The sequence below is a fragment of the Parasteatoda tepidariorum genome, chromosome 2 (genome assembly GCF_043381705.1).
Source record: "Parasteatoda tepidariorum isolate YZ-2023 chromosome 2, CAS_Ptep_4.0, whole genome shotgun sequence".
NCBI classification, from domain to species: domain Eukaryota; kingdom Metazoa; phylum Arthropoda; class Arachnida; order Araneae; family Theridiidae; genus Parasteatoda; species Parasteatoda tepidariorum.
Window position 1 is genome coordinate 77,742,267 of NC_092205.1, and position 15,594 is coordinate 77,757,860.

Below are 15,594 nucleotides of genomic sequence, written 5' to 3' on the forward strand. Positions count from 1 at the left end.
TATTATTTAATTTGAATTTAACAAAGTTTTAATAGTAAAAAAATATTTTTGTGCATTTTTTTTTCTACTTAATCTACGCAAAGTTTGCTAAATAGATGTTAGATAGGAAATCATTTTTACAATAATCATTACCATAGACAAACTTCTGAAAATTTTGCCGCTGATTTACCCAATAAATTCTGCTACCAGGGGAACTAGTTAACTCTTTTATAAAAAGTTGACTCAGTATCACTTTTATTTATTTATTTATTTTTTTTGCAAAAGTTTTTCCTTTTACATCTTAAAAAATTTAGAATAAATTAAAAAAAAAAAATTTTAAATTTTACTTAACAAATAACTGCTTTTTATTTGCATCCTAAAATTAAGCTGTAGTTAGTGGCTATACTTCCCAACAGAATACAGTAAAACCTCTCGAGAGCGACCACTCTCTGTTCCACAGTAAAATGGTCGTTAATAGAGGTTGATGATTCTTAGGAGTTATTTCCATTGACTTCAAAATGTTCTCAAAAGTACACGGTTTTTTGGTCATTGTTATTTCCTTTGTGCGGAAATGCCACTTGGCCTTTCCGCACCCAAACCGGATCGATGAACAAAATTTAGCAGCAACAAAAATTATCTCTACTGATATAATTATGAGTAAAAACAAATTTATCAATTATGAATGATAGAATTATTTTAAATAAATGAACAACTATGTTTTTTGTTTTAGTTAGCATTTTATTTTATATCATAAAAATTATTAACTTTAAAAAAAACAGTTACAGGTGCTTAATTTTTCAGATGCTAAAGTGACTTGTTTTCCTTATTTAACTTTCAACTCAAAAATAAATGATTGATAGCATTGTCTTTAGTGCTTTCTAACTGCAATATGAGGTTGTAGATCTCTTTCAGAGATTGTCAAAAAGAGCTCTCTGGATAAGAACCTGAAGCAAATATTTTGAATACATTTTAACCTACTTATTTGTTTTGATATTTTTTTATGTTTCCTTATTGGACCTGTTCCACATTTGGTGTAGAAGTTTACCTGGTCACTGGGAGAGACTAATAGTCTTTATTAAAGAGTTTCTTCAACACAAAATCTACGGAAAAAATTCTGTGCCTTCCAAAACTGGTCATAAATAGAGGTGGTCTTTCCTTGAGGTTTTACTGTATTACTAAACTGTAACTTATCCTAGTCTAGGTTTATTTTTTTACTCCTTTTTTAAAAATAAAAAAAATAACTGCATAACTGGTTTTATATTGGTTATTAATTGGCTAAAGTTCGACCTTCTTAAAATATTTGGTACATTTCTTTTCTTGTTGCTTAAAAAAAAAAATTCATATAATAGTTAGCCAAATGTGGCTCACATAATAATATGTGCAATAGTATCATAAAAGAAGCATGTTAAGACTAATAAATCATTTTGTAGAACTATAAATGTCAAAACAAATATTAGGGTGACTCTTTATTATCCTTAAAAAAAAATTTCACATTAATTAGCTACTCGAATACAAATTTTATTTAATATGGGGGCAAACCAAAAATTTGAATAATTATTTTCTTTTCAAACTAAATAAACCATGCAAGCAAAATAATTATCTCATAATTTTATATTAATTTTTAAAAAAAACTAATATGTATTCTAAATGAATAAGCGTCGCCAATAGCCCATTGTGCAGCTTCAGTGCGACCTAAATGAACTACAACACAACTAAATGAATAAGCTTAAACATTTTTTAATTTGTAGTAATTTTTATTACTGATTTTTGTAAAATTGAAAAATCATATGAGCTTATTTTGGTGGTAAATTAAATTCGATGTTGTTTAGATGTAAGGGACCTTCCATAAATATCATGTTTGAAGGAAGTAGGTGATATTGTGTGGAGGACAAATAACGAGAAATGTGTCATTTGGATTGAAATAAAAACATTTCGAAAAAGTGGCCTGTTTAATATCTTATGAGAGAAAATAACTATTTTTATGTATTCTTACAAAAAAATAGTTATTATAGAGTATTTCTTACAAACCAATTACTCTGTGTAGGCGATGAAAGCCTATGTTTACAAGCAGTGGCATTTAACCTTAAAAAAATATACTGCGGAATACTGGCAACTGCTCATTACCTTAAAAAAAAGACATCAATGTAAAGAATACCAGGCAAGTTTGAACAGCACAATGGCACACATCCATTCCTTGTTATTATTCTGATAAACGGCGATCATTTATAATAATCTTGTACCTTATAATGTCCGTTGCCTGTATTCTATCTATTTATAATTTAAGAAAAAAGAACAAATTGTTAAAAAAAAAACTTATCCCATTTAAATAAAAAGAAGAGTTTCATAAAAATAAAGAAAACATAGAAGAATGTGACTAACTCCTCCCGCTACTAAAATACTTTTCATTCAACCAAAAAAAAGGCCTCCTGCTGCGTGAGTGCGATTCACGCCCTTCTGATTACCTTTGCGAAGGAATAAGGTAGGTACTTTTATTTACATCGCACTGGAGCTGCATAATGGGATAATAGCGACTATCTGTAAAACATCCATGAGGATGATCTGGAGGCATGCCATCTCAATTTTAATCCTCTGCAAAAGAAATCCCATTTGTGAGATCATTTCCTCAATTTAGACACAGATCTGAAGTGGAAGGAAACTTTCCACAGATCCCTGTATCTATGGTACTGCTCAGTGACTGACCACAGAACTTTCGATTTCACGAGCATGTACTCAATTGGACTTATCGGAGTCGAGGATCGAAGTCCAATAATCACGGGTCTCTATCTTTTAAGGAATTGGTAACTAATTTTAAACCATAGTTTCTACTACAGAATGGCAACAAGGAAATGATAACGTCGGATCAATGGGCTTTTCGCANGTGCAAATTTTTTCCCCACTACCTACCCGCAAAAAGACTAACTAATCATGTTCTCCATTTTTTTCTGCTATAGGCCTTCGATTTGATGTGAATTGTACGATGAGTTGTTGTAGTTGTAGCTCGTTTACGCAGTACTAAAGCTGCACAATGGGCTATTGGCGACGGTCTGGGAAACATCCCTGAGGATGATCCGAAGACATGCCATCACAATTTTGATCCTCTGCAGAGGGGATGGCACCCCCACCCCTTCGGTAGCCCAACGACCTGCCTGAGAAGTCGAACACTTTACGGGAGAACAGTTTAACGAGGACCAATAACACACACCCTCGGTCCCTGCGCAGACTGATCCAAGTGGTCAACCACCCGCACTGACTGCAGCCAGTTATGCTTGACTTCGGTAATTTGCCGGGAACCGTCCACTGTGGCCACTGAATCTGATAAATGCACAGTAAACAAGCGTCATCTTTTGCAAGAAACTCAGCAATCGGGTTCGCTTCTTCTTGGGACGGAGAACGGAGATGCGCTTATTCTATTTCGACTGTAATTAAAAGTGCGTGATTTGTGTGCAGCAAAAATAGTCTTTGAAAAATATTTTTTTATAAATTTTAGAGGCTGGCTAATGTTTTTAGATTTGAGCCGGGCTGAAATAGATGGACAAAATCGAAATGCGGTAAACAAATCGGCTTAAAGCTTGTCAAAATGCGATTGGATGAAAAATGAATGAAGAAATAAGTCTTGGAATAAATATTTATAGCAGTTTCAAAATAAAACTGATATTTAATACTTCAAGATTTAATTTTTTAACGTTTAATTAAATAGAATTTATAAATAGTGATCAAAACATGTCTATACTTTTAGTGGGATCAGCGATATTATCGTGTTGTTCAAATGTTGTTTTTTTAGAAGTTTTTATAAGGTTTAGTTATATCTTATAAATTCTATAAACTTGTAAATATTTGTAGATTTTAATAATTGTTCTTATTTTTCGTCTGTTTTAATAATTATAAAAATAGTTGCTTTAAGTGCAAGTTTCATTTACATTTATTTTAGTAGGCAGCTGAAGCTTAATTTAATGCATTTTGAAAGCACAAATTTTAATTGTTATGCCAGTTTTAAAGCACAAGTTGCAAGTTTTTTAATTTATATTTGACAGAAAACGTTAAATCTTTGTTTCTTTTTTACGAAAATCGTGCCCTCCAATAATTTTCCAAAACTTAAACAATTATTTATATGACGTTTCTTTTTATAAACTAAGAAATGCTGTTTTATATGAAATTTCACTGTTTGGTTAGATTGTAGAATTATGGTCCAATGAATTAGGCACTGTACCTGTACTTTTTATTGTATCTTCTAGTTCCTTAATTTTTCTATCTCCATTTCTTATTGTTAGAAAATCGCAGTTTTAAGTCATTTCTCTGTTTTCTGTAAGAATACAAAGATTGCAAAAATATAAAAAGGAAGAAAGTTTTAACAAATCAAAAAATGTTTGAGTAGTTTGATGATTTATGTGTAATTTAATAAAATAATATAACAATTACCATATTCATGCATGTGATACATTGAATATCTTTAAATGATTTATTAATACTAATTTTTATTATTCAATCATAATATTTTCAAAGGAACAAAATTTAGGAAGAATTACACCAAAAGTTTCATATTGTTATGTTCAAATTGAACATGAAACTTACGCCTGTTTTCTTTAGATTAAATTATTAGCTGATTTATATAGTTCATGTCATGTAAACGTTTAATAGATTAGATGTGTTTATGCTTTTAGCATGTATTCTAATAATTGTTATGTTATTAGTTATGTATTCTTATAATATTAAACCTAAAAATATAATTAATAAATTCTTATAATACTAAAATAAATTGCATTTGATCCACAGTACCCTTCATTGCTAAATATGGAAAATTGCTCATAAATTTAGAGATATTTTTAGTGTTTTGTTTTTTGTGTACCTCCTATTAAGTTTAATTAAAATACATAATTACCTAGGGTATGACTTAAAATTGTCAAAGTAATTTTCTTTTTGTAAAAAAAAAGGTTTTTTACTATTTGGGAGTCACTATATTTCAACTAGGTATTTTTTTAACACAAAACAAAGTGCCCATCACCCAGAAAAAGGGATGATTTATGTATTAATGTCTATGCTAAAAATAATTTCTAAGTTTTGGAAACTCAGTGTCATGCGAGAAACTGAAAAGAAACATGTCACACATTAAACTCAAAAAGTATAACTCTGAACCATCCCAAGGCAAACCTCTATTTTTTCCCCCCTTAAATTTTAAAGTTTGAAATTCCTCTGCACCTTGGCTAGTGTAGTTGGCTTCAAGAGGTACTGATATCGAAAGATCCTGCCCTCCAAAAATTATGAAGTAGTTGAATTTATTTGCACCCAGTTAAAAGAAATATATATATTTCAGTTAACACATATCATATTGATCTATTTTGCTTTGGTTATATTAATACAATATTAGAAAGCACTCTTTTTTGAAGATATAATTGTGTGAGCTGATGATGAGATTATATTTTTTCCTTATTTTGTTTTCTGGTTTTTTAATTTTTTTAAATATTTTTAAAACATTTTATTTATTAATAATTTTCCTTCTTTTCTTTAAAAATATTTATACTTGTCCTTGTTTCCTTTGTATTTTTAACTAACTATTTTTAACTTCCCTTTATATATATATATATAAGAAAACTGTACCAGCCCCTCTCTCAAAATAATTATGCTAGCTATTAATTGCCAGTGTACAAAACAGTTTATGGAACAGACATTTGAAACAAACCTACTATCGAAATATAAGCAATGAAAGAGTTATTAAATAAATGAAAGAGGTATTCAAATTTTGTTCTCTTGATTATGAACTCTTAAAGAACACATACATAGTATTAATAGAAACCAATTTTCCTATTTATTTTTAGAGATGTTCCTGGAAGTGGAAATCTTATCACATTCTTTCAGTTTCTATTTATAGCATGTGAAGGATTTATTTTCACAACTAATTTTGGAAGAGTGAAACCTGTTGTGCCTCTTAAGTAAGCTTGTTTTCTAGTAATTTCTTAGGCCAGAAAAATTAAAATGTAAATAAAAAAAAAATTTAAAATGTATAATTTGAAATTTTTCCAATTTTTTTAAAAAAATTTATATTTTAGTATATGCAAACATTAGGTTTAAAAAAAGAAAAAAATATTTATCATATAGTGCTATTTTTTGTTGTTGTTGCAGGAACTATCTTGTCTTAGTCATCATGTTTTTTGCAACTAGTGTGTTAAATAATTGGGCTCTGAATTTTGATATATCAATGCCTCTACACATGATTTTTAAATCTGTAAGTAAACTATCTCTTTATAATTTTTTTAAAATTTACTTTTTACTTAGGTATATTCTATTCTATCATAAACATTGAAGTACAAAAATATAAAGAAAAATTCTAAACTTGAGTGAACTTATGGCTTAAAATAATAAAAATGATGCAAATTACAATAAATTATCAGAAACTTTTTGGTTTTTCTTATTAGGATAATGTCTGAGTAAAAAAATTATTGACTTTGTGCTTTATATGAACATGAATATAGCTCAACAATGTAAAAAAAAAAGCACATGAGTTACTCCGTAAACAGACACAAACTAAAACTGTAGTAGGTCTGTTTGAATGCAGTATTTGTGTTTTTTTTTTTCATATTGTTTAACTTTATACATTGGAATAAAATATTTTCAATGTTCTCTTTTATTTATAAATATTCATTTTTCAAATATGTCTTCAAATGGTAATAGTCCTGATAACATTGCTCTTGATGATTTATAGTTATCTATCTAAAATTGTAGTTTTAATAATTTTTACCGCTTTAGGTCTGAGTGTTTAACATTCATATTGCAAAAATTTCTTTTAAATATTTTTTGCTCTTTTTTTGATTAAAAATTAGTTGAAAAGTGAAAACAGTAGCTGCTTAGTTTTCTTGGTTAGCTCACAATTCTTAAAATAATATTATAAAATTAATAAACTATACATTTTTTTTACATAGTTTATTTTTTATAAAGCATGACAGGAAAAGTATTTGAACATTCTGTTTCATTCTATAAAAATTAGGAGCATTTCATCACAATAAGGCAGGACTTTTAAAAAGCTTTCACTACAAAAACAGAAAATTAATAAATCTGTATGTTAAAATGCATTATTTGCTGCATTAGTTTACCTGTAATAGCATGTGGCTAAAATTTCTCTTTTTCAGCATTTTAAACTATTTACTTCATTGTTTTAATTAATTAATTCACTTTTCTTTTTATCTTTTTACTAAGGGTTCATTAGTGACAAGTATGCTTTTAGGAATGCTAATTCTTAAAAAAAGGTAAGTGTTATCATAAATATTTTTGAACTCCATTAAGAAGTTATTTTAAACTATTTTGTTTCAATTTCGTATGTGTTTCTTTTTTAAGTTTGTGAAACATGTTTATTTCAATTGAAAATGTTAATCAAATTAAAGCAGCCATGACACTTGTTCCTTGGAAGTACATATTGTGATTTCTCAAACAACTTGTAAACTTGACAAAAAAACACTGTCATTTTTACTTGATTAACTGGTTACTGCTGATAACTGAATAATCGTTGATGCATGTGCATTAGTACTTAACTTTCATACATGCTTTCAGTAAATATAACATTAAATATTTATTAATATATTTCTCATAATTATTTTACTCCACAGTGGCAACTGTGTTTCAAAAGCGAAACAGAGGCTCAATTTGTAACATTGATTTACAAAGTCAATAAAATTATTCATTGTGTACAAATTTTATTATATATAAGGTTAGATATATTCTGCTATTGATATATAAAGTCAGTAAAAGGATAACATTTAACATCAATTATTTTAAAATATCTGGTTAAAAAATTAAATTTAGCTAATTAATAATGCTTTTCACTTTGCAATAAAAAAAAGATTTGTTTATTATTTTAGTAGGTATGTACCTTGCTAAAAATAAGTCTATTAAATAATGAGTTCAAACTTTTTTTATTATTTAAAAAAAACGTGATCTTTCTTTGATGTGAACCTTGTGAAAAAAATACTTTTATGATGCAATGAATTTAGTTTTTCGATTCATTGATAATACATTAGTTAGGTATTCTTTAATTTGATAAAAATATTCTATTAATTTAAAAGACCAAGTAGAACAGATTAAGTCTGTATAATATTTACAACATGCAGATAATATTTCAGAATTAAAAAACTTGAAGCTTTGCATATTTTATCTTCTTTTGAGAATCAAACTATGCTATAGAATAAAGAATTCTATTTTTATTTGTTTAGTATAAAGGAAAAAAAGGTTTGGTTAAAGGGAAAAAAATCAGTTTGTCAAAAGATAGATTTCAGTATTCATTCAGTTATATAATTTCAGTAATTTTTCAAAATGAAAATGTTTAGCATTAGTTATGTAGCCTTAATTATGCTAATTTTTTAGCATTAGTTATGTAGATTTTTCCACTTAACTTTTAGTGACAAGGCCACACGTTGACTAGGTTATGCATCTCTAAATTTTTTATTGCTTTACTTCACTTCACTTTTATCACTTTCTATTTTGACCTAAAATTATGAAAATAAAAAAAATACTTTAAATAATTGTATTTTTTTTTCAGGTACACATTTTCTAAATATGTATCTGTACTTATGGTTTCTGTTGGTATTTTCATAGCTACATGGGCATCACAAAGTATAAATGTAATTTTTCCATTTTTATTCAAATCTTTTCATTTTCTTTTCTTTCAAAAGTTATCTTTTAGTTTTAATGTTAAAATATCAGTAAATTAAACAAAAATACTTTTTATTTCAGAACAAAATGCAGAATACTAAAAGGGAGAATATGTTTTCGGAAAATCAGTCTTTAATTGGTACCTCATTTATGTGTTCTTACTTTTATACAAGTAAAAAATACATAGTACATTTTTTGCTTTTCAAAATTTATTATCTATTATGCAAAATATTCCCTTCATCTATATCCAAATCCTATAATAAAATTGTTTTATGTTATTTTTAATTTATAAATGTATATATTTGCTAAAATTTAAAAGAAATTTTTTTTCTCTCTTATTTAGTTTCATTTTTTAATACAAATATTGATAAAAATTGTATCAATCTTGATTAAAAACTCATTAAAAAACTGAAGTTTTATATTACAGTTATTAGTGATTTATTTTCTAATTTTGATAATATACATTTCTTACAGGTCTTAATTTTTTTTAAAAAAAATTTCTAAAATTGTTTGAATAATTTAATTTTTAACTGTAAGTTTTTTTTCTTCTTTTACACAAAAATGTCTTCCCTTTATTATGTAACTTTTGTTGTGATAAAATTATTTATCAATGCATTTTCTCCCAGGTATTTCTTTGCTGACACTTGCACTTCTTATATCAGCTGGTTTAGGTATTTACCAAGAACGTATTTTTAAAAAATATGGAAAACATCCAAAAGAGGCTCTGTTCTACTCAGTAAGTATTACTATTTTTTGTTATTGAATCTTTTTTACTCTCATAATACTAAAATCATTCTGTAGAAGGATGTGAAATTTCCACTCGTCAGATCGTCAATGGCAATTAAATATTTAAGACTGGTATTGCTTTTTGAGGCATGTAAATTGTTGAGTTTTAAATTTAACTTACACTTATCTAACATAGCTACATAGTTAAACTACATAGATTATCTTGATTTAATCCAGCAGCTCCTGGAAGTGTTTTAAATCACGAGACTGCATTTTTCTTTTGTTTAGAACAAAAAATGCTGAGTTGAAAATGTTGATGAATGCTGAAAAATGCTGATGAATAAAAAATGCATTTTTCACTCAAGAAATTTTGTAGAAGCATTGAGACCTTATGACAACCTTATTTTGGTTTATTATTATTGCAAAAACATAAATTACAAATAAGTTCTTTCTTTTATGGTTTTTGTTATCAAATGTTAACATTTAAAAAATTGTTCAGATTTTTCATTATTGCAAAATAATTGTGAGTAAAAATTTTAGTCTGCTTAGTATCCCCAGAATTGAAATATAGTATAACTCCACTTCATTGAGGAAGCTTTCTGTTATGATTTATGTTACAAAACGTTACAATTATGTTAGTATTATAGATATCTCACTTAAATGTTTCCTTATTATGAACAATTTTAGTGCAAACTATAGTATAGTGGTTGAACATAACATGTCGTAATTATATGCTATGTTTAAAGGTTTAGTATCCTGCAAGTATAGATTTATATAAATTATTACAATTTTCTCTAGCTAGATTCTTATACAATTTGTCTAAAATTAATTTTCTTAAAATATTTGATTTTAGGATATCGTTCTATCTCAGATTTGTTTTAATTTTTCAAAAACGTATCTATTTTTGTCACCTGCAATATTTATTAGAAAATAAGTATTTTCCTTTTCATATTGGTATGTTTTTAGTATTAATATATTAAAATTCAAAAATATTTTAAAACTAGAAATCACTTTTATTTTAATTATTAATTTTGTTTTTCTAGCATGCTTTACCTCTTCCTGGGTTTTTATTATTTAAAGATATTTATTCTTTGCTGCCATCACTTTCAAAATCAGGTAAGCTATGATATATTTTTGGAATTATTTTTGAACTTAATCTTAAGAAATGTGTTTTATTTCTTTTCGTATTTTAAAAGATTTCATAATTTAGTATTAAAAATTAATTTTGTAGACAATCATTAAAGTATTATTCTTTAGTAATCTCAATACCATCTCTTACTACTGTATGATGATTGTTGTCATTCACATTAATAACTATTTTAAACTTTCTTTTAAATGTAAATGAAAGATTACAAATAGTATATTCATTTTCAATTCTATATTGAAGTTAATATATATATATTACTTTCTGGGTCATTTTTAAACACTTCTTCGAAAAATATTGTCACTAAATATTATATTATGAAATATTTACTGTCTGCCTTTAAGTCTAGGTTCATCAGACTCCCCTTAGTCACATGCTCTATCTCTTTCCGCGATTTTGTCAGATAGAGGAGGGAGTCTCGTTAAGATGCGCTCTTTTTTCTGGTAGATCTGTGTTTTGTATTTATAAAGTCAATAGAGGTTAAAAGCTTCAGGAGCGTTGAAGTAAGAGGATCAATGAAATATTCGACCATTTTTTGACAAGATTTTGCTAGATTAAAAATTATTTTAGAATTTAAATTTTTTAATATGCATAAACTGTACCAAATTGTATACATTTCTACAAAATTAAGAAATTTTATGATTTTTGGAAGGATAATGTGAAACATTTTAATTGTGTTTCACGTAATTTACACTACCAAAATGAATGTCCATATTTATAATTAAATTTAAAAAGCAGTTTTTTTTCTGTTAAACTTCAAAATTTTTAAATTGTCAAGAAAATTACTACATCCAAATTAATTAATAATATCTCAACAAAATTTATTTTAATAAAAATTCATCTAATAATGTTTTATATATTTTAAAATAGAAACTATAATTAATTGAAAAACTTTTTTATTTTTTGAAGTTTGTTCATATATCAGTTAAAAATCAGTTAATTATTCTTGAGGTACATAATTATAATGTAATTATATTTTAGAATTTATCTTAGGTAGTTCTTTAGTTAAAAAAAGCGCCTTTAAATTTTATTTCAGTATAGAAAACAATTGTATAATATCTTGCAAAATCATTAATATCTTCTCAGGTATTAGGCAGTTTTCTAAATATTTACCAGAAAAAATATAAGGCATATCAAAAAATGATATGAAAATTGAGAATAAAATTCTGTATCACATTAAAATAAAAAAAATACAATTCCCTCTTTTTAACTGCGATTTTATTTTAACTTTACATCTGCTATGATAAGGTTAAACAGCTTTAATGCTTTTGACAGTATTCTCGATTGTTTTCATGTACTATTACAATTTAAAAAGATATGATGATTTCATTAAAAAAATAATAATTAAGTGCTAAAAATCTTTGTCCTATTTATCAAATCCTTTGTATTAATCTTTCTTGATCCCTCTTTTGTATGAGCAAATGTATGTTATGAACGAAACCAACCAAATACAAGCAGCTGGAATTATAAAAATATGTAGAATTTTTTTTTTTGAAAACATTAGAGAGATTAAAATAATACAGCATAAATAAACAAGAAAGAAAAAAACACTGCCAAAAATTTGACCTTTATATTTTAGCAATAAAATTAAAATGTTATAAATTAATAATAAATACCGTCATTCGGGGCTACTTTGTGCAGGATTTCGCAGTTTTTGAACTTTGACAGGTAAAAAAACTATCTTAATTCAAACTTTAGTAAAATTTATCGATATTATATTCATAACTGGACTCAGACGAGTGAATTTGATCAATATTGGCATTATTTGTTTGTAATATATACGAATAATAAGTCAAAACATGCCTTGCACAAAGTAGCCCCCAAATGGGGCTACTTTGTGCAGCGATAGGAATTCAGTTTAATAATCATGTTTTTAGTAAAATATTGATATAAAATTGTTAAAAAAAATAATTGTTGACATTTTTAAAGACAAAAACATCAAGATATGTAAAGATATTAGTTTGAAAATAATTGTCAACGTTAAAAAAAACATTTTTTTTGAAGAATTTTTTTTTAAAAAGAATGTTTATTTCAAAACATTTGAGTTTAAACAAAAGGAAACCATATACTTTTTTTAACATTGAAATGGATGATATTTCAAAAATAATAATTATTACATGTTCATTAACATTTATAATATTGATAAATTTGAACATAACATGCTTGAATGAACATGACAGAACTTGATCTTCAGTTTCTGTCAAAATCACCTGATGTTCTATAAAATATATTTTTATGAGTTAAATCGTTTGATTAATTCATTCGAAAAATCTTTGTAGAAGAAAAATATTAGTTTACCAGGAAGTTTCACGTGTTTCTTGTGGAATTTTATTAGAGATAGTATTTCTGCGGATTTTGTACTTCCGAGAAGCTTCTGCAATCGACATACCACCAGCAACTGCTTGCAAACATTGTTGCAGCTTTTTTAAAGAGTAATCACGGTAGTTTCTCGTTCCAGGTATTTTTTTAAAAACGTCTGACCATTTTTCTGTCGGAAAAAAAAAACGAATGAAACTTTGAACAAAGTAGCCCCAAAGTGCATTTTTTTTCATTTTCCGTTTATTTGTTATTAATTTTCAATTTTTTTTTTACGCTAACATGATATAATTGTTTATTAATATATAAATAAAAAATTTTGCACTTACGACAATTGCTTTATCTACGTCTTTGCATTTCACATCTAAAGCTTCCACGCACACTTTTCGACATCCGACGTCCTCGGAAAGTTGTTGACACTAGATGAACGAAACACACTCTGAGATTGTTTTAAAATTCGAAAAAATGTTTGTAGTAATAGAAGAGACTTCTATCTTCAAATTCCACACATTTTTAACGTGAAATAAACATAATACTGAATAGCAGCACTTGAAAAATGCCAAATTCGAATTTGCACAAAGTAGCCCCGAACAATGGTACTTCTATAGAATCATTACTTTATGGAGTAGATATGATCTTATTCATTTATATTTGCTTGTAAGATAGTTTTAAAAACATAAATTTGGATTTCAGAATGAATAAAACAAAATAATCGGGATTCATGCGATGTTTTAATAAAAAGCAGAACATGCTAAAAGTTCATTTATATTGTAAATAAGAGAATTTAAAATTTTTTAAAGAAATAATTATGAAATGTATAAGGTTTCCTTTTAACAAATTTTTCCGTACAAAACGGTAAGTAAAAGAATTGCCCTCCCATTTCACACTTCTGTCACATAGTACTATTCTGAGGACAAAAATTGTTCTTAAGTGTGCTCTCTACTATATTCCACCTTTATAGCTTCTCTCTGAAAAGCAACTCCATAATTGCTTATTCATGCTTAATACTTCTGATTTATACTCAAATAAAATGATCTGAGTCTTAATGTTGATATAAGAATAATGTCGTCTTTTCTACAAATTAATAATAGATTGAATGATAATATATTTGTAAAAGATGTTTGCGTACATAAACGTTGCATTTGAGCTTAGATGGTGTAGACTGATAAACATAAAAAGTAACTAATTTGCTTTGTTGTAATTAAATGAAAAATCAATATTTTACTTTCTAGACTGTTTTATAAAAAGTCAATTTTATAAAAATTAGTAATTTTATTATTTACAAATTTTGTTGAATTTTCGATATCTTAAGTTATATACATCAAATATATATATACATTTTGCTTTTTTAGAAGTTATTTACATTATTCCTCCGATTGGCCTTCCCAAACTTTGGTTGTGTCTACTTGGTAATGTTATTACTCAGTATCCTTTAAATTTTCTTGGCTCGTTTTCCAACTTTCATTTGTCTTGGACAGACCAGGTTGTATCAGACACAGTACTATATTTATTTAGACTCATTCATTTTATAGACTTTTTTTTTATATTGTTATTAATTTTTTTAATATTTAAAACTGTGATTATGCAGCATATAAAAAAGCTAATTTTAATATGTTTCACCTTTCCTAGAGTGGTAACTAAAAAATCTTATTAGTAAATGAGACCACATAATTCTTTATGCAGAAAAAAATCAATGAGTGAGGCAGAGCATGCTATTGTGTTATTAATAATGGGGCAAGTATGAAATAATTAATTTCATCATTTCGATTGCATCTTTCTATAGGCAGACCCGTATAACATACATGGAGGTGCGAACAAATTATACAAAAAATTTGTCACCATTGCTGAAATTTTTACTATAACCAAAAAAGAAAAAGAATAATCTGCCACCAAAAAAAAAGTATCTTTTCCTAATTCTCAAGGGAAAAAATATTCGTTTTTGCGCTACCAATGTAAACAAGATTTAAAATTACACTTTGCGATTTATATTTACAGGATTTAAGATCATGTTTTGTACTTTCATAATTTTATATTAAATATCACTTTTTGTATTCGTGCGATTTAAAAGCCACTATTATGATTCTTGCTGAATTCTGCTTTGTTTTTGCACTATATATTTTTTTAATTAAGAAACAGTGCATAAAATAACTATTTTATTATCAAATTCAAATTTTGACCTTTATTTTTATCTGATTTGATGTTTCTTTAACATGCAATAGATACATCTGTGTTCGAACAGTATTTACGATTGCTGCAAGATTTTCATCGCTTGATGTTACTATGATTATAACGTGTCGAAAATTCATATCTTTACTTTTTTCCATATTTTATTTTCAAAATCCATTTACTGCTCTGCATTGGTTTGGTACATTTCTAGTATTTGCTGGCTCTCTACTGTTTGCTGATGTTATTAATCTGAGAAGAAAAGAAAAAATTAATTGAAAATTTATTTCAAGATTTGATGGTTGTTGAGACATTTGCATTTTGTTGTAGATTTTTTTTGGAAATTTATACTTTATTTATTTTATACATTTATACTCTTTGAAATAAATTATTTTAAATACAAAGTAACTTCATTTATTTCTTTTAAAATTTAGATTTGTGGCTTAATGTAAGGACAACCTTTATTAAAGTTAAAAGGTTGTTTCATTCGTCATAAAATAGGACAGAAAAATCAAAAATACTTTTTGTAATGCCTTAACAAAATTAAATATCTATTTATATTTTTGAATTCAGCTGTTCTTTCATTAAACCCTTCGTTAAACTGTAACTATAGCTGGGTAAAATTTATTTTA

At 26.6% G+C, this 15,594-nt stretch overlaps 1 protein-coding gene across 1 annotated transcript; it reads left to right on the plus strand.

Moving 5' to 3' along the window:
* Window positions 1–3,506: 3,506 nt before the first annotated feature.
* On the plus strand, window positions 3,507–15,366 carry LOC107454907 (UDP-xylose and UDP-N-acetylglucosamine transporter). The gene is made up of 10 exons (XM_016072248.4): window positions 3,507–3,773; window positions 5,790–5,903; window positions 6,094–6,196; window positions 7,165–7,214; window positions 8,501–8,582; window positions 8,695–8,752; window positions 9,240–9,349; window positions 10,383–10,455; window positions 14,152–14,224; window positions 15,019–15,366. The coding sequence occupies exons 1-10, from the start codon at window positions 3,700–3,702 to the stop codon at window positions 15,239–15,241; spliced, it is 960 nt and encodes a 319-aa protein (XP_015927734.1). The 5' UTR covers window positions 3,507–3,699; the 3' UTR covers window positions 15,242–15,366.
* Window positions 15,367–15,594: the final 228 nt, after the last annotated feature.

Coding starts and splice junctions, on each gene's coding strand:
- LOC107454907 (XM_016072248.4), top strand. CDS start 3,700: ATGTCTATACTTTTAGTGGGATCAGCGATATTATCGTGTTGTTCAAAT. Junction 5,904..6,093: donor AAACCTGTTGTGCCTCTTAA/GTAAGCTTGTTT, acceptor TTGTTGTTGCAG/GAACTATCTTGTCTTAGTCA. Junction 6,197..7,164: donor TACACATGATTTTTAAATCT/GTAAGTAAACTA, acceptor CTTTTTACTAAG/GGTTCATTAGTGACAAGTAT.